The sequence below is a fragment of the Onychostruthus taczanowskii genome, unplaced genomic scaffold (genome assembly GCF_017590055.1).
Source record: "Onychostruthus taczanowskii isolate IOZ18803 unplaced genomic scaffold, ASM1759005v1 scaffold211, whole genome shotgun sequence".
Classification (NCBI taxonomy): domain Eukaryota; kingdom Metazoa; phylum Chordata; class Aves; order Passeriformes; family Passeridae; genus Onychostruthus; species Onychostruthus taczanowskii.
Genome location: NW_024499363.1, coordinates 100,232 through 127,128, shown reverse-complemented (window position 1 = coordinate 127,128; position 26,897 = coordinate 100,232). Strand labels below are relative to the sequence as shown.

Here is a 26,897-nt window from a genome sequence, read left to right as displayed (position 1 = left end):
CATACCCTGAGGGGTAAGAACAAATTACACAAGATAGGTACAGTCCATGTCAGGAGTCTCAGCTTGGCATAAATTTTATACGATGTATTACAGATGTTTAGCCAAACCTTTTGATGTTTTGGAAGCATATGCTCTCTTTCAATACCATTCTGTACATCCTAATTTTTAAGGGGACCAATGACTATTTGTACAAAATCAAATCCTTTGACTATCTGTAGGTAGTCACAGATAGGGAAACAAAACCAGTTTAGAATTCAAATTGTATTAATTAACTGAATTGTTCTGTTAATAAATGTGATTCTCATGCAACTCAAGATTTTTAGGATACATTGTCTACATTGGGTTCGCTGTTTTCACTCCCCATCTCAAACAAAACTCTCGACCTTATTCTTCTGGTTTCCAGATAAAATGTGAACCTGTTAACATTGCCCTGCTACCCTAGCTATAGAAAGTAATTCCTGAAACTATGCTAGTAGCTCTAAACGTATCTATGAAAACGCAAACATCTCGGTTGTTTCATCTTCTGGCCTACTAGAATCACTTTCTGCACAGGTAGATGTTGGTCATTCCAGTGCTAATATCATACTAGATTTCCTGTATCAGAATTCTATATTTTTAATAAACCAATGTACTCTTTCACTAAAAAGAGATCACAGAAGACAGAAAATAACTCTTCAAGGTGTCATGGATGAAACAGGGTAAATGGCAACCTCTAGTGGACCTGGAAGCTGGGGATTATTTTTAGAGCTTACAAGAACAGAGCTTCTACCTTCTTATTTCACACTGACTTTCTCACAGGTGCATTACTTTGATTTCAGCTTCCCTGCCCAGCAGTAAGATCATGACTCATTAGTGAAGGTGGAACAGAAAGTTCTGTGTTGTACAGCTGCTCCTAGTTACAAGCCTTGGGCTTTATGCATCAAACTTCTAAGCATTCCCTGGGATTCCTTCCCATACAGCTCTCTGATCCCCCGGATCTTCCTCCACTTCCAGAATCTCTCTGACTGATGGTATCTTCACTTTCTTTTCAGTCTCTTCCTCCAAGACTCCTTTTTTCCAGGAACCGTTCATTTTTACATCAACTTTTCCTTCAAAAACACCAAGCCCAAAATTTTCCCAACGTCAGTATTTTATCTGCTGAAGCACAACATCAGCTCCTACTTGGTGGTGCTGCCTCATGTCTCTTTATTAATGTATCAGTTTTTGTTTGGCCCAGGAGTTACCAAAATTTACAAGCGGCTCATAGTGATTGCAGCTTTAAGTAGCAGGCTTCTGCCTGAGAGTTCAAAACCCCCTCTGGGATGTGCTATCTCAAGAAATTACAAAATTCTGTTTATGTAAAGCCTCTATTTCTGCAGAGGTCTAATTCTACAAATGGAAGACACGGCACAGATTAATCAAACAAAAATTCTTTATTTTGACACCTCAAGGCAGTAAAATACAAGTGTACAAAAAGACATATAAAAGTGGCAGTGATAATGCAACTTGATGCAATCCTACAGAAATTTAATCCATCAGAATGGACTGCTTCATCAACAACCCTATCTGTAAAATATTGCACCACTTTGTAGAGGGAGCACTCAGGAAGACAGTGTTTATGCTCCAGGGAGGTACACGAGCCCCTAAACTGGTATTTTAGACTTCAGAGTAAGGCACCAATTGGCAAGTATGATTCTTGTTCTGTACATCACATTGTGTGTAGGATAAATGCAAGACACACGTTAATGCTGCACCTTTGTCAGCTGGAGGAAACACAGCCTTCATTTACTAGGCAGAATAATAAAAAGAGCACATGCCTAGTTTTCCAGCCTCCCTCCATTTACCTTTGTGCTTCCCATTCATAATTCTATCCTGAAAAATATATTTTAAAAGCCATACTTACATTAAAAAAAAAAAGCCAGAAACGATGCCAACTTAGTGCTACAAAATGGAGAGACTGAGACTGAAGTGAGCCACCTGTAGCCCACATGTAATCCAGTATCTCAGGATTTAGGCTCTACCACAAAAAGAGAACAATGCCCATCTCCCACGTCACATCAAGTGGGAGTAACTGCAGTTGGACACAGCAAGACACAAATTACAGCATGAAGAGACTGTGGTAGAAATTTCCAAAGGAAGTGATAGATTATGCTTTTAAATGATCAAGGATTAAGAAAGAAAATGCACAGAACAGGATAATAATGTAAAACTCTTCCCTCTCATTTAAAACGGGAAAAAAACTGCAGTGATAAAAAATCCAAGCAACATGCTTAGACTGTGAAGAGCTGCCTTGAATATTTTTAATTAAAAAGACAAAGTCCTCTTGTACAAGGCTGTAGAGTTTCAGGGCTTCAGATGTACAGTGCAATTTATACAGTCCTGAGAAGTTGGAGTGAATATCTGTTGCAACATGTAAATACTATGGCAAACAAATTCCTCAAAAGGAATATTCCATGCAGTTTCTTACTCTTGGGACTAAGGGAAGTTAATCTAGAATTTATAGATTCAAAATGTTTCTGGGGCATTTTATGCAGGCATATCTGTCTGGGGTTTGCTGATAACCTGGGATATCTTGTAATTCTCTTGATAACTTGGCTACAGAAGGAATATAGAAAAATAGACTTTTAAGTGATTAAAATGGAAAGTGTTGAGTACTGAGAACAATACCTTCCATTTTAGAGGGGGGAAAGATTCTCCTTCATAAGGAGCCCTTTTCTAATGCGCACAGGAGTCAGCTGTCCTGTATGAATAACCATGCAGAAAGTACTTAAAATTGTTGAAGTACCAGCACAAGGTAAGTAGCAACTTTTGACTGATTTTCCTTTCAGAAAGGCTTAACATAAAAATGGTAGTAGTAGTCCATTTCCATTTTCACATTCACTTTGTTCACAAATGTCCTTATGTCTCCTTCCAAAGGATGTTCCCACTTCTTTCCAGTTCCAGTGCTGATCCTCTTTCCATCACTTTCTATACATACAGAGCCAACCGGGATATTAGAATTTTAAACCCTGAACTGAGTCAGATTACAAGCAGAGTTGCCAGTTTATTTTAGAAAAGGACATAAAGAATTAGACTGGCACTCCTTGCTTGCACATCTGATGTCACAGCTCATAAGGGTGAAAACAGATATCCACAGTCAAAGTTCAGCTTTGGCAGTATCTCTCTTCAAACAGAGCTGGCAACGTTATTTTCCTGGTAGATAGCCAGGAAACAGGTAAAGGTCCCGGCAGAGCGTGCTACAATACTCTGACATTTCCTTGCAGCGGTGAAATTCGGTGCCTGGGGCATAACCTTCTCGTTGCTTGATTTGCCTGTTCACCTAGATGTGAGATCAAAAAAAAATAAAGTAACTGGAAGGATTAAAGAGACTGCAGGAAGAAAAATGTAATTTTTTTCTGTACTCACAGATTTTTCTGTTTAATGCATTAAGGAGTCCCCTAATTATAAGAAGGATAGAGAACTAGGGTTCAGTTCCAAAGCAGCTCAAGTTGCTGTGGTCACACTGCTTTTTTTCACTCCCTCTTCCTCCACTTTCTCAAACTTTACCGTACATGAACACTGGTGCTTTTGCAGCTGTGTTGTGTGCATGTTCAGGGAATGAATTCCCCTGAAAAAGAAGCTATTTCTATAGAAGAAAAGTAATTCTTGGCAAGCAATGTGAACTCTACTCGCAAGTTCACCACGCGACCACACCAATGAAACAGAAGGAGTCAAAGAAACAGCATCATTACTTGGTTAAACTGCTATGGAAACGTATATAAATAAGTAACTAAGGAGGAAAGACTTTTCATTTTGCTACAAGCAAGGCAAGAGTAAGTGCTTTAATAGTACTAGAGTAGTCTGAGCATTCTGAAGCAATGGAAGGCCTTTCAAAAACCAGGTAGGAGCGGGAGAATAAATGCCCTTTGAGGAGAGGAAATGCCCCTTACCTTCACCAGCATGTCAGCCACGTGGGTGTGTCGGGAGTCCTCTGCAAACACCGAGGTGAGCGCCTCCACGTACCAGGAGCCGCGCTTGGTGTTCCGCATGGCTGCGGTGCCTGCCGAGAGAGCGTCTGCCATGAAGACTTTTGGGGAACACAGACACATGAAACCTCCTTATGCCCAAACAATTAGGGGCCCAAACAATTACCTTTCAGACAGGCGTATCCACAGATCATATCCGAGCACGTCGGCAGCCGCAGCTTCAGGCTTTCCTCCTTGTTCGCATCGCTTTGCTCACAGCCTGGAGAATCTGACCATCCCTTGCCATCTCTCTGATCCACTCCCCGGTCCAACTCATCTGTGGTGGCAGTAAATGAGGAGAGGGAGAAAGGGAGAAGAAATTATCCTGAATTACTGGATGTAGCATTCCTGTACTTACTTAGTTTTGTGGTCTGCAATGCCACAATTACTGTCAAGCAGAAGGTTTTTGCATTAACTTGAGGCTTTCTCAGCTGTTCTAAACTCAACTGAAAGCTCTTCTGCACAAACTAATGCAGATACCAACAAAAGCTGCACTTGCTTAACGTAACCTGACATGGTCTGAATGCTTGATTTCTGCTCCCATCTCTTCCTGCAGAGATCATGGGATAACCATGAAAGCAGGGAAGTTTCTGGTAGTTCTCCACCATTCACGGAGGGATTTGATGCCTACCCATGAAGTTCTTACCTTCCACTCACACCTACCTCAGAAATATCCAAAAATGTCTAGTGCACTTTGCAATGCTAACTGTCTATTTACTGCAGAACTCAAACAAGAGCTCTAATTTTGGTTGCTAAGATCTACAATCAGGACATGTAGAAAACCTGGACCAAGTATCTCGCCTGTTTCTAAAACCTGATTACAATACTGCGTGTTTCAATTAAAAGCATAAATTGTGCAGCAGAAAAATGCAAAATAATCTGAACCCAAACACGAGAGAGACCTACAGTCTATGGAGATTGGTTTAAAACCTGGAGAGCATTTAACGCCCTGTCAGGATTCATTAGTGTGTATTATGCACGTGTAGATATTCTCAATTGGTGCTCTACATGATGCAGAATTTCCGTTATAATCTCAACTAATTGCTTAGTGGTGGTAACTTGGATAGTCCAGCTGTGTTGCAAGAAAATTACAATTACATTTCACAAATTTTCCATATAATTTTGCTTTTTTGTTTTCTTTTGTTCTAAGATGAGACTCTATTATTCTTACTTCCTAACAGCAGAATCAGAGTCTAGTGTTACGAGGCTTAAGTGTCCACATCAGAGGCCTTCCTCCTAAGAGGTTTCTCAGTTTTTATTGCTAGCTCATGCCTAAATAATACATTTGGATTTCTAACCCTTTACCAGGCAGTGGCACAGGTGGCATCTCATAATTATGCTCAGAAAGCGGTCAGCTCATAAGTCAGCAACACTATTCTTTTCCTCTAAGAAGAAAACAGCAGTGGGAGGGGTGTGATTGTCTGAAACAGCCTAGAATTAAAGTCTCCATAGCTCAGAATTTCATAATGGCTTCCATTAAGTTCCTTTCTCATCTCTTTAGGCTAGCAGTGCATATTTTTTTCATTTTTAACCACACTTTTTTCATGTCTTTTATCACACTTCTCCAAATCCTTCCAGTTCTGTCTTTTTAAAAATTTAGTGTACTGTTCACTGTGCACTTTATTTCAGAAGACTCAGGTAATTTTGCTGTCAACTCTATTATTCACACTGTCATCACCCCATTACATATAAAATCAAAACTTTTTTGATTAAAGCTTCAGAATTACACATCTTCCTCATGCATATCTTCAAACACCACTCCAATCAACTTAACTAAAATGTGCAAAGCACTAACCCTTTGCATACTTAACCTCTAATTTACAGAAGCACTGCCACAGATTGATCTAGTCTGTTTAAATTGTACTGAAGCTCCCAGACAGCTGTTCTGCCAATTAATTTAAGTAACTGCTAACCACCCAGTTGTTAGCATAATTTTTCACTCTTTTGAACTGAGTACATTAAACACAGATTCTAAGCAACTTCAAAGTTTCATTTTATGTCACACTGAAACTCTTCCTGTTGTTTTCTGTTGCCACTGGTTTTTGATCCATGACTGTAAGTGGACTACTTAACTTCTTTAGTAGACTCCTGCCAAAAGCTCATTGGGAATTAGGACTGTACCAATATTTCTTTATCTACATTTTAAAAATGTGTCACTAATAGAAGATAGAGCAGGCCTACAATGTAAGAAGAATAACTTATGTATTTCTCATCTTGTTTCAACTAGTTCCAGCTAACTTGCATGGTACAGATATATTGACTACTATTTCAAAGTTGACAATACTATTTGTACAGGCCCTTTTAAGGCTGTCTAAAGGATACACATTTTTGTTGACAGCTCAATTACTTTGTAACTGCTTTCCCCTCCAACTATTAATCAAGGTTTAAAAGAGGTTAGACAAGGCAGGGGTTTGCCTTCTTTGCTGTTTTTGTATTAAATTTTCTTCCAGTTTTTCAAGTATCTTAATCCTTTGTCTATTGCAATATCCTAGTTCTAAAGCATTGTGCATAGCAAGCTTTACCACTCTTCCTTAATGGCAACTTTTTTGGGAGCACAAAGGCCAAGCTTGATTTGTTAAGTCTCAACAGAATCATTTTGGTAAAATTACAGTCAAATAAACATAATTACCTAATGAGGTCAGCTGAAAATTCTGGCTTATTACACTCAGTTCCACCCTGAGTCTGCACATTCACATTTATTCAAGAGTATCTAAATGTGCACTCACATAAGGAAAGCAATCAGATGCAATTCATATTGCAAACATGCAAGTTACAATAGTCCCAAATGCTTAAAAGGATCAAGTATTTCTGATCACTGAAATACTTCATGTAGACTTTGGGCTTTTCCCTGCACTGGGAATAAAGAAAAGTAGAGACCAGAGGACAAACTGTAAAGCTTGCTAAAAGTGAGAAAGAAGGGAGACAACTGTGAAGAACAAGGGAAAAGCAGGGAAAAAAGCATACACACGAGGAAAACTCCTCTATCACAATGGGAAAAAAAGAAACTGTAAGACAGAGTTTCACTTTGGAATATCTGCAATTTCACAGACTCCAAACACTTGAGGGGAAAATGTGGTCATTAGCAGATCTAAAAGGTAGTTAGTTACAGATGTGTTTGTTAAGTTACAAAAGGAAGGAAAAGGAATAGCATAATTAAAAAAAAAAAAAAGGTACACAAAGCACAGAAGAGGAAGAAATCTATAACAATGTTCTGTACCACAGCATGTAAGAATTCAACAACAGTACCTGGAAAAGGGTACAAGGAAAGGTCATTTGAGGCTGAAAACAGGCTAAGCTAAAGGAAAAAGACAAAACCCTAAAAATAATGGAGCCAACTCTTGACAGCTCAAGAGACCACCACCAGAGACACAACACGTTGAGGACCTAGAGGAAGACAGGACCTCAGCAAGACTCCAGTGCTAGTGTACTGCTCCATGCTGTGCTGCTATTTGTGCATGGTGTGCCCCACTCCCCCTACTGCAGACACAGCACGAGGGAGCCTCGGGGTACGAGTGGGATGTGACAGAGCTTGGTGTCACTGAGGTGCTCTGGGGTCTGCAAGGCAATGCACACACCTCATGCAGAGCTAAAGACACTTACAGAGCAACAGATGCAGTGGCAGCAGCAGGGCAGAGGGAGGTGAATATGGGTCCCACTTACACCTGAGAGAAGCAAAGAGGAAAGTTGACAGCAAGTTGAATGTGAGGGTGTGCATGTGTGCAAAATGAGCCTTAATGGCATGCCAAGTACATGGCTTCCAGTGTTTGGGCACTCACCTCCCCGGCAGGCCTGAATAAAGAACATTTTGGGCTTATTCTGGAGATTTGGGCAGTTTGCATTATCAAAGAGCCGGAAAGCCTCCTGCAACTGAGAGAAGAAAGAGAGGAAATTTCTTCACTGCAGCATTCTGTAAGCCAAACCCAGTCTCACCTTGCTACCCTGTCTTTTGCTTATTACCTCACCAGTCTTGGTAATCCTCTCCTTTATCTGCAAACTCAGTGTGTGACGAACACATCCCTTCTCCACCCTCTCCCCAGGTTCATAAACTCATGCTTGGGTTCACGAACTCTACCCAGTATTTATACAGAGAGATAATTTCTCCTACTTGCCACTTTTCATTTTCTAGACCTCTCACAGACAGCCCCCTGCCCTTTTCTTCCCTCCAGCCCTTATTTTTTTCTGTTTTGAAATATGTGAATCCTCAGTCTTGCATAATTTTTTTTTTTCTTTTTGAACATGGTTACTTTCCTAGAGATAACCTACAACAAGAGATCAGGACTCAGCAACATACCTGTAGTAGTTTGCCATCACTGCCATAAACCCCACCCTCCACACCATGGGAAAGCAGAGCTATAATGCAGGAATCCACATCTCGATGATCTCGCAGCTTGGAGAATCTCTCCAATGCATTCTGCATCTCCTAGAATGGGGGAAAAAAAATTCAATGCTTTCCAGACTTCCAAAGGGAAAGTGAATCAATTTTCTGGGAAGAACACAAATGGCCCTCCCTGTTACAAAGAAAACCCCCACACATCTCAAATTTACATGATGAAGACATGTACTATTTAAAAAAAAAGGCAAAATATTCTTGCTCTTTTATGCAATAGTCAGTCCTAAATATAACACTGTGAAGCAGGAATCACTTAGGCCACCAGAGGAAACCAAGTGATATTTTGCAGAGGTTTTACACTGACACTGGAATCTGGCTGGGACGTTGGAGCAACTTAACAGATACATACTCTGGGACTTCAGGCATTCAGACACTAGTGGTCAATTCAAAATTTAAACTGGAAAACTTCAGGAACTCTGACAATATGGCAGCTGAAAATATCTTCTATCAATGTTGGAAAAGCTCTGTTCTTGAATAAAACACTCTTTAAAAGGTCTTGTATCACTTGAATTCGTAGGGATTTAAAAGGACTGAGGTTGAAAGATGCTGGAGAAGACAGCAACTGCATTCCTAGGGAGAGTGGTTTGATTAAGTTAGTCATGGAACACAACCAATTTTCCTAAGTGAAACACATACACATTTTTAGCAAAGACTGAAAGCATGGAACCAAACTTCATGGACAGACAGATGTATCAGATGCCAAGTGACTTCAATAGTGAAAAGAACATGAAAACATCACAATAGCAAAGACTACATCAAATATTTGCAAAGTTTAACTTTTAACAGAGTAGAACAATTGAAAATCTACCTAGAGTAAACTGGAGACTTAATTCATTTGTGTTTTTAACACACGTGCCAGGTGTGGTCTCTAAAGTCCTCCCTTGCACTAGGGTCAGACTAGAGTAGAACCTCTTGCAGTCCTTTGTGATACTACTATCCACTGGAACAGCTCAGCCTTCCAAGCTTTCTCGTGTTGATTAGTATGAGAGCAGACATCATCACGTTCAGCCTCATTTTCTACTCTTAAGTGATAATTCATACCTTCAAAGCTCAGCTGTGTACCAAAGGGAACCTCTTGAGACAATTACGACACAAACTCGGATGCACACCAGTTGTGAAATACTGGGATCACCCCCTTACCTGTGCGGTTTGATCATGAAAAACAGTGACTCGATACCCGAGGTGCCTGAAGAGCATCTCCAGGGAAGCACAGTCCACGTCTCCCCCTGCGCGATATTCCAGGTCCTTCTCGCTGCTGAAACGGACATTGCTGAGGATCAGCGCTAAGCCGCGGGGCTCTGATATCAGCTTGTATGCCTGAAAGGAAGATTAAAAATGGGTAAATTTAGACTACACAAGGAAATACTGGTGTGTTAGAATAGAACAGCAGTCATTCCACACCAACTTGATATGCCTGTGCTTGCCAGCCTCCACAACTGACAATGCCACACCACTATTATTAATAAGTTAGACTGCCTTGCCTTGTTCCTCATTGCAAAAGAAACACACCTTATCCATTTCAAACTGTGAATTAGATATTGCCAACTTATTCCCCTTTCCTCACCCCAGCAGGGCCCCATATATTTGTGTCACCCCCATCAAAGGACACTATGCAAAATTTAGGTAACATTTCTTAATTACCGTTGGGAGCACATAGAGATGTAAAATAGCAATGAGTGTCATTGCAACAGCAGGGACTACCTGGCATTGATCTTCAAAACTGTGCAACTGGCAAAAGAGGCTAACAGGAAAAGTACTAATTTAAGAGGGGTGCCTTCAGATTAAGTTCCCTCTCTGTCCCTACCACTCTAACAACAACAACAAATCAATAGTAATTCACTTACTAACACTCCTGTAAATTGGAAGTAAAATTTAATACCAAAGGAGAATATCAAATAAGGTGTATCCAGCACAGATATAAAAGGAGCCTAGTCAAGCTCACATTGGCACTGGTTATTAATCAAGTCACCCCCACAGACAATTCCAAAAAACCCCACAACAACAACCCCCCAAAACCAACACACAAGCAAAAACCAACAAACAAAACCTCTCTTTCGTTATCCATAGAGCCTGACATTGCATAACCCTAATGAAGTGTTTATCCCACAACACAAATCTTTCCTTAAGCCCACCCCACCACAATCTATTTACAGACAGAATCAACAAAAATTAGATGACATATATAACTTCAAACACTGCAGCAGAAGATTAAAAATTCAGATTGTTCTACCCACAGGTAGAATTCTAGTACATCATCCTGATCTGGTTCTTAAGCTTAAGGATTCTATTACATACAGCTGGCAATTAAAACAGGCAACTCACTAGCTGAAAAACACAGTTCTACTATCTTACAGTCATTAAGAGGGTTTGTCATCTTACAGAAAATGAGGACATAGAAAAATAAACTTGAGGCAATAATACTGACAGCTCACAGAGAGCAATCAATAGTAGAGAAGTCATTCCACCAAGCTCTTCACGATCAAAAACAGAAGCAGAGATTTGTTTAGAGTTACAGAAGTTCTCGGGATTTCTTGACGCTTGTAAATGAGAACCACATCAAATGGAGCACGACTGGTAACACCTTTCAGTTACACAAATAGCACAAGTCTGATCTGCACCCCAGTGAAGCATTTCAACTCAATTTTAAGTGGCACATGTTCAGCTGATAGATCCAAACATCTCACATCTTAAGACTTGCTCTGCCAACAACTTACCAAGTGCTGATGATTGTGATAAAATTCAGGAGTGCAATACTTCACTGGAGGAATTGAGGGACCATCTCCGTTATCCAATGAATGTTCCATCGGTTCTGTGTAAAACCAAATATATCAATAAAAATTAAAAAATTCAGACAAAGCCTCTGCATTAAGGTAGTAACTTGCAAATTCTGAACTATAGTCATTTATGCATATTTCATACCTTCAAAAACCTTGTTTGATCAGGGTCTACTGACACAAAATAAAACACAGAAGAGAAAAAAGTAATGGCATACTTGTTTTATTTATTTTAACTGACAGCTTTTATTTTTGCTTTTTTTTGGGTTAGCCTTATCTAAGGCCTAGTCTACAGAGTATGAAAACAGAATTCTCATCTAATTTAAGATCCTTGTGCTTTCTCCTGTTTTGCACAGTATGTTCTTACTTTCAGACTTTGGCTGACAAAGTGTTGCTAGAAAATTTCAAACAGAATAGTTCTTTCCTGTCATAAAAGGCCTCCCGTGCTGAACACATGCATAAGTGATCAAACGAGACAATTTTAACTTCCATAAAGTGCAAAGCCCTTTTATTTTTTTAATCTGCCTCTGAACACTTTCCTCTGGATAACAGCAGATGAGGGGAATGACAATCAACTATTTGCCATTTGCAGACAAACACTCACTCCTCTGTACCGAAGAAACTGAGCTAATGACATTCACGATCTCTTCTGAAATCCTCTTTCAGCCTTTTGAGGCATGGCTCTCATGGTTGGAGTAACATATGCTCTAAAAAAATCAAAACAACCCAACCTAAAACGCTTGCACATAAATAAAAAAAGTTTCCAAAAATTAGACACTTGTTCTTTAACACCAGAGAGAGCTCCCAGTAACCAGCATAAGGGTAAACCTGTGGTTAGGGAAAAAGTACTCCAGGCAACATAAAACCCAGCAAGGAGACTCATTCCAACCAATGTTTATTAGACCAGTCCCCTGGTCTAAGCTGGAAATGCGTGTTAAGGAAAAGCTGATTTCCTGCACTTGATAGAAGCTGAAGAAAAGCAAGTTGGACCCAGACAATGCACATAAGGCCTTAAACTAACTTTTTAAGAAGGAAGTCTTGGTTAAGGAATACTGCCTGAAGTCAGAATCTGATCAGAGTGCTAGCTCAATGGAATTCTATTACAGATCTCAGAAAATCTCTGCAAAATCTAGAATTTTACTGACATGTACTGTTTTAGGCAACAAGGTCCCTTAAGAATAAATGAAGCTAACAAGAAACACATATTGGTTATCTCTTCCCATATGCTATGAAGCACCCTCTTTGATCATAATATAGTCATTTTACTGTCAAGTTTGCATTCCTGAGATGAGCAAAGTGGTGGCAAGCTTATTTCTACAATCAAATTAAGGCAGTATTAAGAAATTGGCAGGAGCCAACCAGGTAGCAAATCGTCTGCAACTCACCAAGCCAACGGGGTCTCTTTGAATTACAGGACTCACTGGCAGGGTATGGAAGATCTGACTCATGACAGTGCTCAAGCTACAAGACATCAATAAATCCATGAAAAAGAGTAGCACAGAATAGCTTCTTTTTTTCTCTACAGTACAAAGCTGAAGGTATCATGGAAGAAAAGATACATGCATTTATATACACACATAAAAATGACTGAAATGTAATATTATGGTCACTTCCAAAACAAACATCATGGCAAGACAGCAGCAGCACTTTCTCTCAGTGCAAGACTCTTCCCTCTCTTTGATCATCTGCACTTCTACCCAAATCCTCAGTTTAGAATCTTTACACTGGTGTCATCTTAGATTTCTCAATTTTAATAAAAATTTGATTGTCTAGTGATTCCTATATTTTTGTTTGCTGTCAAGATTTCCTTGTTTGTATAGTAAAGAAAAATTGAAAACAAAAAATTAAAAGGGTAGTCTGATAAATTTTACATTTTAATAAGGGAACACTTGTTCAGAAGTATTTGGTCTCCCTTCCTTTGTATAAAATATGTTTACTGAGAGTTTCCATCCTTGCCAATGCATTAAGAACATGGAATCTTTCCAAAACTCTTCCTTTAGTGCAACACCAACTACATATAGTGAAAAGGTGAAAAAAAATAACAAAACAAAGAAGTACAAGTATTTGTTTCCTTAAGAGTCTACTCAGACAATCACTGAAAACTAAACCAAAAAAGTTCAGAGAAAAAAAATACTTTCCTTTCAATTTTTGGATTATTGATTACACATCCATTAAGAACTTGTTGGATGCAAGAACAGTGCAGGAACCTTGTACAGTTCAACAAAAAGAAATGCAGGGTCCTGTTCCTGGGGTACCAATATAACCTGGGGGCCACCCAGCTGGGAAGCAGCTTGGCAGAAGAGGACTTGGGTGTTGCCAAGCCAAAGAGGAGCCAGCAGTGTACCCTTGGCACAAGGGCAGCTGGTACCCTGGGCTGCCTTAGGAGGAGGGATGCCAGCAGAAGAGATGAAGGCAGGTGATCCCCCATCCCCCTCAAGAGGAATTTATCACTGTGCATGAATACCTGAAAGGAGGGTGCAAAGAGGACAGAGCCAGACTCTTTTCTGTGGTGCCCAGTGACAGACCCAGAGGCCATGGGCACAAACACAAGAGACTCCCTCCTGAACATCAGGAAATGCTTTTTTATTGGGAGGTGCCTGAGCACTGGAGGAGGTTGCCCAGAGAGGCTGCAGTCTCCATCCTTGCAGATATTCAGAAGCTGCCTGGATGTGACCCTGGAAGCCTACTGAAGGTAATACTTAAGCAGGGAAGTTGGAAGAGATGACTTCCAGAGGCCCTTTCCAACCTCTAACACCTTGTGATTTTTATAAAAATTCTCTTCTTCCCAAGTTTCTTCCTCTCTGCTTTCACTAAGGCTACTACAAATTTCAACTTGCAACAAAACCATTCTATCTTCTGTAAACAATTGAGTTTTTCCCATTTGATAAAGCTCCTTTTGTGCCCAAACCCAATCTGAAATGCAAGCCATCCCCCCTATTTTTTTAAAAGTGCTGTACCCTTGCAATCTCATGGCTCAGGCTGGACATTGTCTTCAGGATCATTGCCTCCAGATGCTGCTGTTGGGTTTCTCGCAGAGCTTCACAGAAGGCTGAGAAGGCATTAGGGCCTCTCTTGGGCAGCAGATTGAGGAATTCCACATTCCGGTCGAAGCTCCCAGACTTGGCCTGAACCCAAAGGAAAAATAAACCAAAATCCATAATCAATAACACCCGACATAATTAACTTTCAATGAATCATCAGAACAACTTTTTTTTTTTTCATTCCAGAAAAACATTCCACCACTATGCTTAGCTGTGCTAGAACCATTATTATACTCTTCCTAGTTGATTTCATTCACACTCCTCTGCTCCTATTTGCTCAAGAGTGTATGACAACACAACAAGGCAACAATTCATATATGACCACACAGAGTAATACTCCATACTCTCTCTAAAATTTTACTTCCAGTTACTGCTGGAGTAGTATCTACCTCTCCTCACTGAATACACAAAGTCAAAAATGTGCTTCCACTACTACCCAATAGTTTATGGCCTCACGCAGACAGACAAATCCTCCAGAAAACACTAAGTAAAATACTACATAGAGTCAGTTCCAGAATGGTATTTTCTATGTACAGATGAATACTTAGACCAGTGAAGCAATATACACTAATATATGTGGAAAAGTAACCATCAAAAAATGAGACAGTGTCAAGAAGTTCTAATTGTTAGAATATTAACAGGTATTTGCCAAAAAAAAGTATAATTTATACAATAATACCCTTCCCTGTGAAATCTAAACCACACCAAAAATCACGTACCAAAACACCAGGTATCAGAAATAAATTTTATTTATTTCTAATTAATCCTATATTGTTTTAATTATCACTTAGATTCAAGAGCTCTCCTTTTGGTGGACAATTGGGAACAGCTGATGAGTTACTCACAATTAAGGCTTAAAAAGACATAAATAACAGGAAAATCAGGAAAAAAAAAAGAAGCCTTGAGTGACAAACGTGTGAATCTTCTGCTACAAAAGACATCATATCATCGGGTTTCATTCATAATTATCAAGCTCAGTGTCAAACATAGTTTGGTTTTTGCCCCAACACATTGTTTGGGAGGATATTGCAAAATCTTGTTGATCCAATATTTATGAACCTATTTAGAATTTCAGAACTACAGTCATTCATTCATGACTAAAAGCATTTATTTTTAACAATAGTGTTCCTTCACTTCAGTGTGCTGTCCTTTCCCTTATTCATCAAACTTCTTTCTATAAACTGGTCTTGATTTGCTACAGGAAACAAGTCACTTTCATCCATAAATAGCCTCTTTCCCTTAACAGTGTATGTACCTTTTCCTATTCCCATAGGATCCTGAATTCTCACAATACTATTGACTAGAATTGTCAATAATAATGTCTTACTTGTGTCTTCCCAGAAGAATGAAGGTTCCTTTCTCCTGGTAACACTGCTCCATTAGTCCAACAAAAATAATCACCTCCACAGATTTGTATCTTGCTGTAAGCTTGCTGAATTTTATTGTAACTAATAAAGTAAGCTGAGACTTGATTTCTTAAGTATCTAATGAATTTTTCTTCCTTTCTGCAGCTGCTTTGAGACAAGCTAAAGGTCATTCATCTTTTTCACAGTCTGTGACTCTAAGCCATGAATTATAGTTAAGAATACAAGCTGATCTCCAGAACCAGAATGTTAGATTTACTGAAAAGTTAAGAGATTTCCAGAATGTTCATATTCTGCACTTTGTATGCACAGCAGTCAGCTTTTGGCAGACTTCTTCCTTAATGCTTCCTTAAACACTCAAAGGGCTGTGCTTCCTGGTATGACTTCATCTTCAACATCACATTTAGGTTATGCTAAATAATAGGCAGCAAACATTCAGAAGTTAGTAAGACACATTTTATTTCCCAATACATACCTAATTTATTTCTTTCTACTCACAGATGAGTTTGATAATCTGCATAACAGCAGTTAATTGTAAATAAATTCTGAAGTCCTGTCAAAATTCCATATTAGTCTTATTATACACCTGCAGAATCCATAGAAGAAGCATATAAAATGGACAAATATCCCAATCAAATTTCTGTCACTTGTCAAAACCAGTGATCCCTTCATTACTGTCTAGTGATCAACAGAGTAGTTAAATCTCTGTATATATACAATCTCAGTTTTTGATTACAGTACTGAGCACAACTTGTTTAAAAAGCAAGAAAGCTCTTGCTACCATATCTGCAATTTCAAAAGTCCATCCCAGAGCTCTGGAAGAACATGTGATGCTCCAACAAGAAGGCATTTATGCAAGTAGATGCTGGAGCTTGCCTTAAAAACAGCTGTTTCCACTGTCCCACTTTATTGCCACAATAATTCTTCCCCTGAGTTTTAAACCCCAGTCTTCTGGGTTTTCACCTAGATAATTTTAACATCATTTTCACTACAAAGTACATACAATTTTTTTTTTTTACACCTTATTGAAAATGTATACTGTGGAAAAAACTCACATGGTTTAATATCTTTCTGAACGACCCAATTTAAATTCAATACTGTCAGATCCTACTATTGCCCCACATTTCAGACATCAAAGGAAGCAGCTTCTCTTTGCTAATTCTTCTCCAATGTTGTACACCTATAAACTCTCTACTTAATCTCCATATTTCTTGTGAGCCCCTCATCCAGTTCAACCATCTTTGCCTTCAGTGGCTGTACCTGGAACACACTCCCCCCCACCCCCATCTTTTTCTTACTTGGGGTAAAGTTTCAGTACTGGTATGACACCTCACACTTGGAAAAAATGTCATGGTTCATCACCCTGAGCTCCTTGATTTATTTCACTTTCCTTAGATTACAGAAATTTATTTAAGTACTCTATTTCCAGAACAATTTTCTTATTTTGTTTAGCTTAAATAAAGCCAACAGGACCAGAGAAACTGTTGTCTTTTTAAGAAAAGATTATTTAGAACATAACTATTTATCCAGATATTGGTTTCCTGACTTATTGGGGGTGCAGGAGGATATATATAGAGCCAGTCAGTTATAATATCCAGGAGAATCTATTCTCTTTCATCAGACAATGGCATTTGGCTCCTCCTGTTTCCATTAAGGTACCTGGCAATCAGCATCACAATACATTTACAATAACAGGCTACTTAACAGCACTTCTAAGACCTGTACTCACATTTGCCAGAGACAGGAAGAATATTAAAAATTCACAGACCTACTACAGGAAGATCAAAGGTAAGACAAAGTGTTTTCCACTCGAGTGATTTTTTTAAATGCACTTTACTTTTTCTCCATAGCACTGTTATGCTAGGACTATTCAGTAAACATTCCCTTCATTTTTATCCTTCTAGTACAATGCATATTCTGCAGATCCAGCTTTCCTTCTACCTCTGCCATATTTCTATTTTTGTTGCAATTTCCAGATCAATGCCCTGCAACAGTAGTTCAAGTCACTCTGTTCTCTTGCTCAGGCTACTGCGGCTATTTATACACATTTAAGCACTTAGTCAGGTGTGCTTATTGTATTAGACATGATTTTTCCACTCGGCTATTACTCTGTACCTGACTTATCCATCATAACACCTTTCTCCTTACTGGTAATCCATTACTAAGTATTGTTGCATTCCCTTTTACTCAATTACATCTGGAGGGGAAGATTCCTTGAGGCTTCTTCCTTTCTGTCTCAGTTTAATACTTTTTACCTACAACAGCACCTTGCTGAAAAGAGTACTTTCTCTGTCATAACCTTATGTTTGAGAGGATTTTTTTTCCTTTTCTTCCCTTCTCCCCATTAGGTGACAAAGTGCAGGCCATCAAAAGCCCACCCCTACTCACCCGTCACACTTCAGCAGTGCTGTTGCTTAACCCCTGTGGGCTGCTAAGCATCAGACACTGTTACCTCCTCCCCAAGTGGAATGGCAGGGAGAATCCAAAGAATAAAAGTAAGAAAAGTAGAGATAAATATAGTTTAATAGGTAAAGCCACACACAAAAAGCAAACCTGGCAGGCAGGAATTCAGCCATTCCAGGGACAGCAGGGCTCCATCACTCACAGTGGTGACTTAAGACTCACAGAATATTCTGAGTGGGAAGGGACCCACAAGGACCATTGAGTCCAACTCTGAAGTGAATGGCCCATACAGGGATTAACCCAAGACCGTGGCATCATCAGCACCATGCTCTGTCACTCAGAGTTTCCCCTTCCTTCTCCTTCCCCTACCTTTACATGCTGACCATGACACAAATGGAGTGGGATATTCCTTGGGTCACTTGGGGTCAGCTGTCTTGGATGTGGCCCCTCCCAACTTCCTGTGCCCCTCCAGCATTGCTGGTGGGGTGGTGTGAGAAGAAAAGGCCCTGGACCTGGGTCAGCACTGCTCAACAATAACTAAAACACCTCGACATTAACCACACTGCTTCCAGCACAAATCCAAAACACAGCCCCATACCAGCTACCATGAAGAAATTAACTACTCCAGCCCAGACCCGGAGAAGTCCTTGATTCATTCTCTGGCTTGCACTGTTTCATGGTATCCTTTGCTCTCTTCCATTAGGGATTGGAGCTATTTCAGGTGATACTGCCTGGAGCTCCCACAATTCAGCACTGAGATCCCTGACAGGCCCCATGAGGCATCTAATATTATCTTTGACACTGCGTCAAAGTATGCAAAGTGATTCACATTATCTTTGACAATGACTCAAAATTAATCAGGAAGTTATCTTTTCACTGCTATCAAAACCTTATCAGTCTGAGGTTTACATTTTCTACACTCATACCCAGAATATAGCTCATAATCCTATTTTTCAGTATCCGTTCTTTATTACGGGACCATGAACTTTGCTAGGGGACTATAAACTCCCTCAGTTCCTTACTTGAGCCCTGACACACACTTGATGTGCAATTTCAACCACTTCCCTTCCAGCCTGCTTTCTCTGAAGACCTGCAGTTCATCCTGCACAGTGTTCTGTGCATTACCATCCCTCTGGCAGAAATCCCAAGCTATTTTCAATGACTTCTCTCCACAGTACCCACTGCACGTGGGAAGCAACACAAGCCTACAAACAAACAGCATTTGTTATTTGTTAGACAGTGAGCCTTGAAATGCAATTCACAAAAACATACAGGAAGCACCAATCCTTTATGCGGAAGGTGCCACAACAAACTGGTACATAACATACTCATTTACTTATTTTCACAGTATTAGAAGTACATATTACTCCTGCTTCTATACGTGGAAGGAAAAAGACAAGCACAAAATTACAATTTACCACCCGATGCACTAAGTGCAGCCTGCTGCAACTGCACACCAGAACACAGGGAAATCTTCAGAGGAAATGCACTTTTCCTTTCTACGAAAGCACCTCATGGCTGTCCTGCACGCTGCAACCAAAGCCCTATGGGTCCTGGGAGCGCAATCCCACTGAAAGGTGCAGATAACAGGTGAGTTTTTTCCATGCTGCCACTGCAAGGAAGGACACCGAGCTCAGCCAGGGACAAAGCTCAGGGCGCAGGCGACAAGCCGCGTACCTGGATCATTTCCACCATCTCCGCGGTGATGATGTCTTTCTCTACCATGTGCTCCACCAGCACATTCAACACCAGCTGCTTGGCCAGCATCACCCGGTTCTTCTTGAGCGCTTCCTGGTGGCACCGCTGCATGCCGCACGCCGCCAGCATCCTGGGAGGAGCGGGGACACCACGGGCGAGCGCCGCGCCAAGGAGCCACCCGTGCCCTCTCCCGACTTTCGGCTCGGAAGGAACCGGCGGGACCCCACGGGCCCGGCCGCCACCTGACGACGGGCGGGCGGAAAGAAATGCCCCTCCCGCCTTCTCCCGGCAGCCCCCGCGATTCAAACGGCGGGACGCGCTTCCCGCCGTCACGTGACCGCCGCTGGAGCGGGAGCGCTTTCACGCCTCTTCCTGCGCGCGCTGGCGCGCGGCCCCTCAGGCGTGCGGAGGAGCCGGGGCTGCAGGGCGGAGTAGCGGGGCTGCGGCATTCCTGAGAGGCGTAGCGACTCTGCGTTTTTAAAAAATCTTTTCTTTTTGACCTCTTTTAGTTTTTCTGCCTCTGTGGAGATGGGTTTCTGCGGCAGTCAGCTGCAGTCAGAAATGATAACGTGCTGCAATTAACAGGGAGAGAGGAGTGGTGCAGAGAAACGCGGAGGGAAATACGAAGGGAGAATCAAGTGAGCACCCTAGTGAAGGCAAATTCGCAGCTCTCGTTACAGAATCACAGAATCAATTGGAAAAATCAGTTGGAAAAGACCTCTGAGATCACCAAGTCCAACCTTTGACCAAACAGCACCATGGCAACTACACCATAGCACTGAGTGCCACGTCCAGCCTTCCCTTAAACACCTCCAGGGATGGTGACTCCACCACCTCTCTGGGCAGCCCATTCCAATGCTGGACAACCCTCCCGAGAAGAAACTCCTCCTGGTAACCAGCCCGAGCCTCCCCTGGCACAGCTTGAGGTCAATTCCTCTGGCCCTGTCGCTGTTTGCCTGGGAGAAGAGCCCAAACCCCACCTGGCTACCATCTGCTTTCAGGGAGTTGTAGAGAGTGATAAGGTCTCCCCTGAGCCTTCTCCAGGTTAAACAACCCCACCTCCCACAGCTGCTCCCTATACAACTTATAAAAAAGTCACTTAAAGCTTCAGATGGCTTCTGCACATTATTCTTTAGCACAGATTTCCTGTGTCCTGGGGCACAGGAATTCTATCTGCTAAAGCTTAGCACAACTCCAAAGGCTTGACAACCTTTACAAATGTTGAAAATAAAATTGTACTGATCACAAGTGATGACATTTTTGGTCTTTGTTTTGGCTGTTTTTTTGTCTGTGCCGGTCACCTGAATTTTTTCCTGACTCCTGGAAATTTGGTGCATTCAAGGCAAGTCCCGAGTTGGCCTTTTTAAGACTTAAAGTTTCTACGCCTGCGTCATACACCTGTGACACCTTTTGGGAGGTTTCTTTCTTTTCTGTTAGCAGATACAGGAGGGAAATGCAAGTAGTGATTGACATTAAAGAAATCACATTGCCTTGATCAGCAAGTTTGTCTCTCCTAATACTTGCATGATAGAGGTATCATAATTGCTTCATCGATAATGATAATAAAATGATTCAGCTGTTGATTCAGAAATGAAGCTCCTCTCTTTTCTAAGCCAAGATTATCAAATAAGCAGAATGCAAGCAAAAGCATGGCTTTGTGGAGTGTTTCTTTTGAGAGGAAAAATTAATGATGCCACCAGGAATTTTTAATGCAGTCCTATTTATTTATAAACAACATAAAAGGTTTATTTTTTCTCCTTTGAACTATAAAGAATCAAACAGTAAGAAATAATTTATTTGCTTCTAGCCTATGGTTTGATGGTTCCTCGTATGAATTAAAGATGCAGTCATGAGCATGGCTGGGATGATTGCGGCTCTCCTTCACAGGAGATTCGGACCACCATTTTTATTTTTTCATTTGGATATTGACCAGATGCAAATGCATCTCTTTGCATACTGCAGACCATTTTGACACTGCAGAGCCGATCAGTTCAGCTCACCCATTTAAAAAGGCACAGCACCACTGATCAGTGAGAGCTAGAACCTGCCTATAGCCTAGAACCATCACGATGAAGGCCAAACATGTCTTGGGACTGTTGTCCTCCGGCGCTCAGCTGCCTTGCCAGACAGACTGGACCTTTCCAGAGCCCACAGAGAACTGGAGGAGCTTTGGCCTTTCTGTGCATGATGACAGTAACATGTCTCAGGCCATCTGTTAGAGTACACCTGTAATACAGCAGACATAAACCCTGCTGTAGAGCCGTCAAGTCCAAGCAGAGGATGCTTACATGTGTATGTATGCCATCGCTGGCCTCTCTTGCAGGGGGAAAACTTATCTCCCTCTTGTCCACCACTGGCTGTGTGGGATGAGAACTTTGTGAACAACAGAAGTCATTTGATGCATACTATTAGCTTTTCAACCCTAAGTGACAGGTATCAGGTGGTACCAGCTTCCAGATGCAGCCAGACGCTCCACCCTCAGTCACACTCCCATGTAGCACAGTTGAGGATGTGGAGCAGGTGTGGCAGAGGGATAGTAACAAACAGTTCAGACTATAAATTTGTGTTGCTGCAAAACAGCAAGGTGGGGAGCACAGGCTTGTTCTCTCTGGAGAGATTTCAGGGTGGCTGAAGTCACACAGCGCTCAGCAATATTGCTGTTTGCAATGCACAGGCAGAATGTGCTTAGTGTTGTTTCTATTCCTCCCCTTTTCCAGGCAGATTCTTCTGGCTGCATCCTACAGTCCTTCTTCAGGGTTTTTCTGGCAATCTTATCTCTTCTCAGGATTTACTTCTCCTCTCCCATAAAAGGGTATCTCCACTTTGAGAATTTTGCCTAATAATGCAACTTTCCTCACAGTGGTTTTATGTATCTGCCAAGTCAAAGCAGCGTGGTATTGCATTGATTTCTATTTTGTGCAAAAATATTGTGGTAACATCAGAAGCTGTGTCTGTAGTTCAATTCTAGTTCAAAGAATGGTGAGACAAATGTTTAGGCAAAACATTATCAGCTCTAGGAACATCCTGTATTGGGGTGAGGGTTTGGTTCTGTATTCATGGAAGGTGAAATCAGTCCTAACACAGAGGGCTGGTGAGTATCTGCAAAGACCTCATCACTGATGGCAGTCTCATAAGCAGGTGGTGGAGTGAGTGGCTCCAGTGGTTCAAACCTTTCTTCAACGTCTTTGTCCTCATGGATGTCCGAAACAAAGCGCTGCAGTCGCGGGGGCAGCACCAGCTGCAGCTGCGTCCTGGAGCCCGTGCCTGTCTCAGAGGTGTGCACTGTGTCGGGTGGCACTGGCCCCCGGAGAGCCTCCACCATCATCTCTTGTTGGGCAGAGGATTCAATAACCACGTTGTACGGGGGAGGCTCGCTCAGCGGCGAGGGCACGGAGCCTGGGTTGGATGTAATTGTCCATATTGCCGGAGCTGGAGCTGACATGGTCATCACCTCCTCATAGGTGGGAGCTTCATAGGCAGCATTCACCCTGTGCCAGAGAGCAATGCCAGACACGCTTGTTATTTTAGTGCATAATTTATGTTTATAGTACGCATCATGGACTATAAGGGACCATGCTACAATCAAGAAATGGAACTGAGAGAGGGTACTTCACGTGGTATTGCTGTGTAGGATATTCTGCCCCTGGATCAGCTCACCTCTCCAGCCAACTGAATGTCTTTCTTACTGGTATACAAAATAGCTCGTCTGACCATTTCCCACACTCCCCAGAGTTAGTGAAGCTACCCACACTGTTCAGTTCGGTGTCCTAGACTTAACATGGTGTCCTCCCACAGCTGAAATTTATCACTAAGGATTGCTAACTACTAGTTATCTCATGGAATAAAGAACCTAAAACAGGACCTGTTTTTTTTTAAATATATTAGCTCAATGTCCATCCATTTTTAAGAAGTGGAGAAAATTAAGTTGTTTCATTTAGTTTAAACAAGGACTATTTAAACCTTGTTTAAAATAACTGTCTGCAAAGAAAAAATGTTGCACTGGAGACATTTTCCTTTTCAGGTTGTACTTTTAAATAAAAGGATACTACTTTTCTGTAAGTATGCCCTCAAACTAGCAAGGCCCAATATAGACTTCTTATTTTATATAGTCTTTCTAAAAATAAACATTGTATTTGGAACGTCAAGTAATTTATGCAAGTGGATAATGATTATCTCGATTATACAAGGGAGCAAGGCTACAAATGGAGTTAACCTGGTCAATGACAGCAAGAAAACTGCGGTTAAATTAGGTGATGCTGAGAACCTGCAAATGAACGTGAAGCCAAGAAAACGTGGTAGTATTCAGAGTCTTTAAAAACCAGGGGTTTTATTAGTGTCAAGCAGGAATTTTAAGAGTGGAAACACACCCAGTTACAGGTTTCTCTTAAAGTTTGCCAAGAAACTGTTGCTCTAGAGATAAGGTTTATAGAGCTAAACCCAAATAAGATTTGGTATTGCTTCAACATTTTTTTCTTTTTCCTTGTCTGACTCATTGTTTGGCAAGCCTCGATTACTCAAAGAAAAATAAAATGGGCCGGGATTGGTTTAACATTGGCAAGTTTTAGTGGATCAGTTCCCAGGGGGAAAAAAATATGTATTATAAAAGGTACAGGATATGCATGGCATTGACATTTGCAACCTCCACATCCGTAATGAGGGAAAACAAGCAATCTGAAAAGAACTTTCATCTTTGGGAACCGAGTCTGTGTTTGGTGCCTCAGGGGAAGGGCAGCAAAAGAGTGTTTAAAATGGCCATGAGTGAGGTGAGAGAGTTAAAGAGGAGCAACCGGGTTGCTGCTTACCCTGCTTGGCTTTGCCTGTTTGGAGGTATTTCATTTGCGTCACGCCGGTGTTGATTCCTCAGGTAACACTCGACAAACACACTCAGCAAATAGCCGACCAGGCACACTCCCCCTACCCCGAGGAAGAAATAGCCTACTGGGTTGATGTTAGAGGAGATGGCCAGCATGGTGACCCCGATGAGAAGAGCAGCGGTGAACAGCAGCAGCAAGGTTTGGCGGATGTTCTTCCAGCGTGTCTCTAACAACATGGCAGAAGGGATGGTGGTGGCAGGCACTTGAGAACAGATGGGCACTTGAAGGGACAGACATCTGTGGAAGATGGAGCAGTTTTTTCAACGTGAAACATGAGCATATAAATGCATTTCTAAGTATTGTGACCAAAGTAAAAACACAGACACTCGAGTATGTGCACGTACATAACAAGCCTGGGAAATCTGTGCACACCAATGTAAACATATTAGAATTCCCTGTGTGCATGCATATTGAATATTTGGAATACTTGGACACAGCTGCAAAACATAAAATGAATAAATGGACCATCAGTACTTATTACCAGACATATCTAAAAAGGCCTGGCTTAACAGGAACGCAGATTGAGGTTACTGCGAAAGCAAGACACGGAATAACTATAAGGGTTAATTCTAGGACATTTGTGCCTTGCATAATCAACATTCAAATACTCGTTCAAATCCCGGAAGAAAAGCAGCATTATTTAATAGGCCTGTCTGCCCCGGTAAATTGAGCATCTTACTTCAGTGTAGCACTAGAACAGCAATGTAACTTTAGGTTCTGGATGTAGCTAGGGTATGTGTGCTTTTGTAAAATGTAGGTGTTTATTTCATTATTTGCCTGTATTGTCAGTTCTTTCTCGATTGATGTGCTTTTTTTTTTTCCTCTGTTCTCAGACATGAGCCTTTCCTGTCCCCCATTCCAAACCCCATTTCTGTGAAAGAGACAGCAGTTGTCACTGTGTGCAGTCAATACGGAATGAATACCAGGGATCTGTGGTATTCAAGAATACCATAATTAAGGAGCTGTCTTGCACATGTTATACTAACTTACTAACTTATCTATCCCACTGTTTTGGTGAAGACCTCTTTGAAGGAAAAAAGCATGACACAATGGGCATAATCTTTATGAATATGCTTCTCCAAACAAATAAACAGTTTTATATAGATCCATGTTACATTGTGTGCTTTCCCCTTATTAAAGCAGAAATATACGCAAAAGAAACATAATTGTTTTAGCATCTACTTACCAGAAAGGGGTTTCGGTAGGTACAAGCAGTCATGTTTTAACTTCTCTCTTCATCACAAGGAAAAATGTGCGCTGCTGCTTCCCGTTCTGACCCGAGAATAGAACACCAGTTAAAACTCTCCCTTCCTCCTTTTGACTTTTTTGGTAGGGAAACTATGAAGATTTCTTTTGAAAATAAAAGTCAGAAACTAGTGAATATGGGAAGATAGCAACTATTGGGAAGATCCCATTGTACAAGTTTTGGATGGGAAAGTAGAATCTCTGTTTTCCAGGTTCTGAATCCAAAGCAGTTTCTAGACGGTCACACACCTTCTACTCTTTTGCAGCTCTTCTCAGTCTGTCCCACAAAAGCAGGAAACTCATTAGGAAAGAGGGCGGAGTGAGCAGTGGGGGAGTGCTTACCTGCGTCGAATCTCTTTGGTCTGCTTCACTTCAATGAGAGAAACTGCCCTGAAAATTCTGGGTTTTTCCCCACGCAGCAAAGGAATCTTGATCTCTGCCTCACAAAGCAGGAACAACTGCCTGCCCAGCCCACATCACGTGGCCCACATATAAATCTATTTATGACTTCTGTAAAATGTAAATTCATACGTTTGTCCTGATCGAGTTCCGTTTGTCAAATGTTGTTTTATGTCCTCTTCGATTTTACAAACAGAAGGGGGAAAAAAGGGGGTAAAAGATTATTTCACAGAGGGTTGAGTTAAAAATTTTTCCTCCCAGATATATCTGGGAATGGAATGAGAGGTAATGATAAGAAACAGAACTGAATTAGGCACTGAATTACTTCTGTTATCTGAAGCTTTAGTGTGTGTCTGAAAACTGGAATGGAATAGAATAGAATAGAATAGAATAGAATAATTTCAGTTGGAAGGGACCTACACCTTCCCCAACTCCCCACCTGCTTCAGGGCTGACCAGAAGCTAAAGCATGTTATTAAGGCCATTGTTCAAATGCCTTTTAAACACTGATAGACAATCAAGGGGTGGGATTATTCTGAGTAGCACTTGTTAGGACACACATGAAATATTGTGTACAGTTTTGGTCCCCCTAGTTTCAATGTGCTCTGAAAAACTGGATATGGTCTGGTGAATGCCTTGAGGGTTGGAGAACTTTGACAGCTTAAGAGGCTGGATTCATACAGCTGAGAAGAGAGAAGGCTTGGGCAGGTGGTGAGTGTTTACTCAG

General features: G+C 41.2%; 2 protein-coding genes across 4 annotated transcripts; both read right to left on the bottom strand.

The window, feature by feature from the left end:
• Positions 1-1,397: 1,397 nt before the first annotated feature.
• Positions 1,398-19,924, bottom strand: CASP2 (caspase 2). Of its 2 annotated transcripts, none has more exons than XM_041404543.1 (10): positions 19,633-19,924; positions 14,105-14,272; positions 12,533-12,608; positions 11,088-11,182; positions 9,514-9,690; positions 8,275-8,403; positions 7,760-7,850; positions 4,111-4,260; positions 3,909-4,018; positions 1,398-3,298 (listed from the first exon to the last, which is right to left on the bottom strand). In XM_041404543.1, the coding sequence occupies exons 1-10, from the start codon at positions 19,780-19,782 to the stop codon at positions 3,164-3,166; spliced, it is 1,281 nt and encodes a 426-aa protein (XP_041260477.1). In that variant the 5' UTR covers positions 19,783-19,924; the 3' UTR covers positions 1,398-3,163. The 2 variants fall into 2 exon arrangements, 1 of the variants encoding a protein (XP_041260477.1); XR_005952673.1 differs by lacking the exon at positions 1,398-3,298 and adding an exon at positions 7,584-7,645 and having other exon boundaries at positions 3,912-4,018.
• Positions 19,925-21,354: 1,430 nt separating this feature from the next.
• On the bottom strand, positions 21,355-26,211 carry TMEM139 (transmembrane protein 139). Of its 2 annotated transcripts, XM_041404545.1 has the most exons (4): positions 26,115-26,211; positions 25,714-25,799; positions 24,456-24,764; positions 21,355-23,141 (listed from the first exon to the last, which is right to left on the bottom strand). In XM_041404545.1, the coding sequence occupies exons 3-4, from the start codon at positions 24,701-24,703 to the stop codon at positions 22,667-22,669; spliced, it is 723 nt and encodes a 240-aa protein (XP_041260479.1). In that variant the 5' UTR covers positions 24,704-24,764; positions 25,714-25,799; positions 26,115-26,211; the 3' UTR covers positions 21,355-22,666. The 2 variants fall into 2 exon arrangements, with proteins under 2 accessions (XP_041260479.1, XP_041260478.1); XM_041404544.1 differs by lacking the exon at positions 26,115-26,211 and having other exon boundaries at positions 25,714-26,064.
• Positions 26,212-26,897: the final 686 nt, after the last annotated feature.

Excerpts from the sequence above, each read along its gene's own strand:
- CASP2 (XM_041404543.1), bottom strand. The coding sequence starts at position 19,782 with ATGCTGGCGGCGTGCGGCATGCAGCGGTGCCACCAGGAAGCGCTCAAG. Across the intron at positions 7,851-8,274 it reads GTGATGGCAAACTACTACAG|TTGCAGGAGGCTTTCCGGCT; the intron begins GTATGTTGCTGA and ends TTCTTCTCTCAG. Across the intron at positions 3,299-3,908 it reads TGGCTGACATGCTGGTGAAG|GTGAACAGGCAAATCAAGCA; the intron begins GTAAGGGGCATT and ends TCTCACATCTAG.
- TMEM139 (XM_041404545.1), bottom strand. The coding sequence starts at position 24,703 with ATGTTGTTAGAGACACGCTGGAAGAACATCCGCCAAACCTTGCTGCTG. Across the intron at positions 23,142-24,455 it reads AACAGGCAAAGCCAAGCAGG|GGTGAATGCTGCCTATGAAG; the intron begins GTAAGCAGCAAC and ends TCTCTGGCACAG.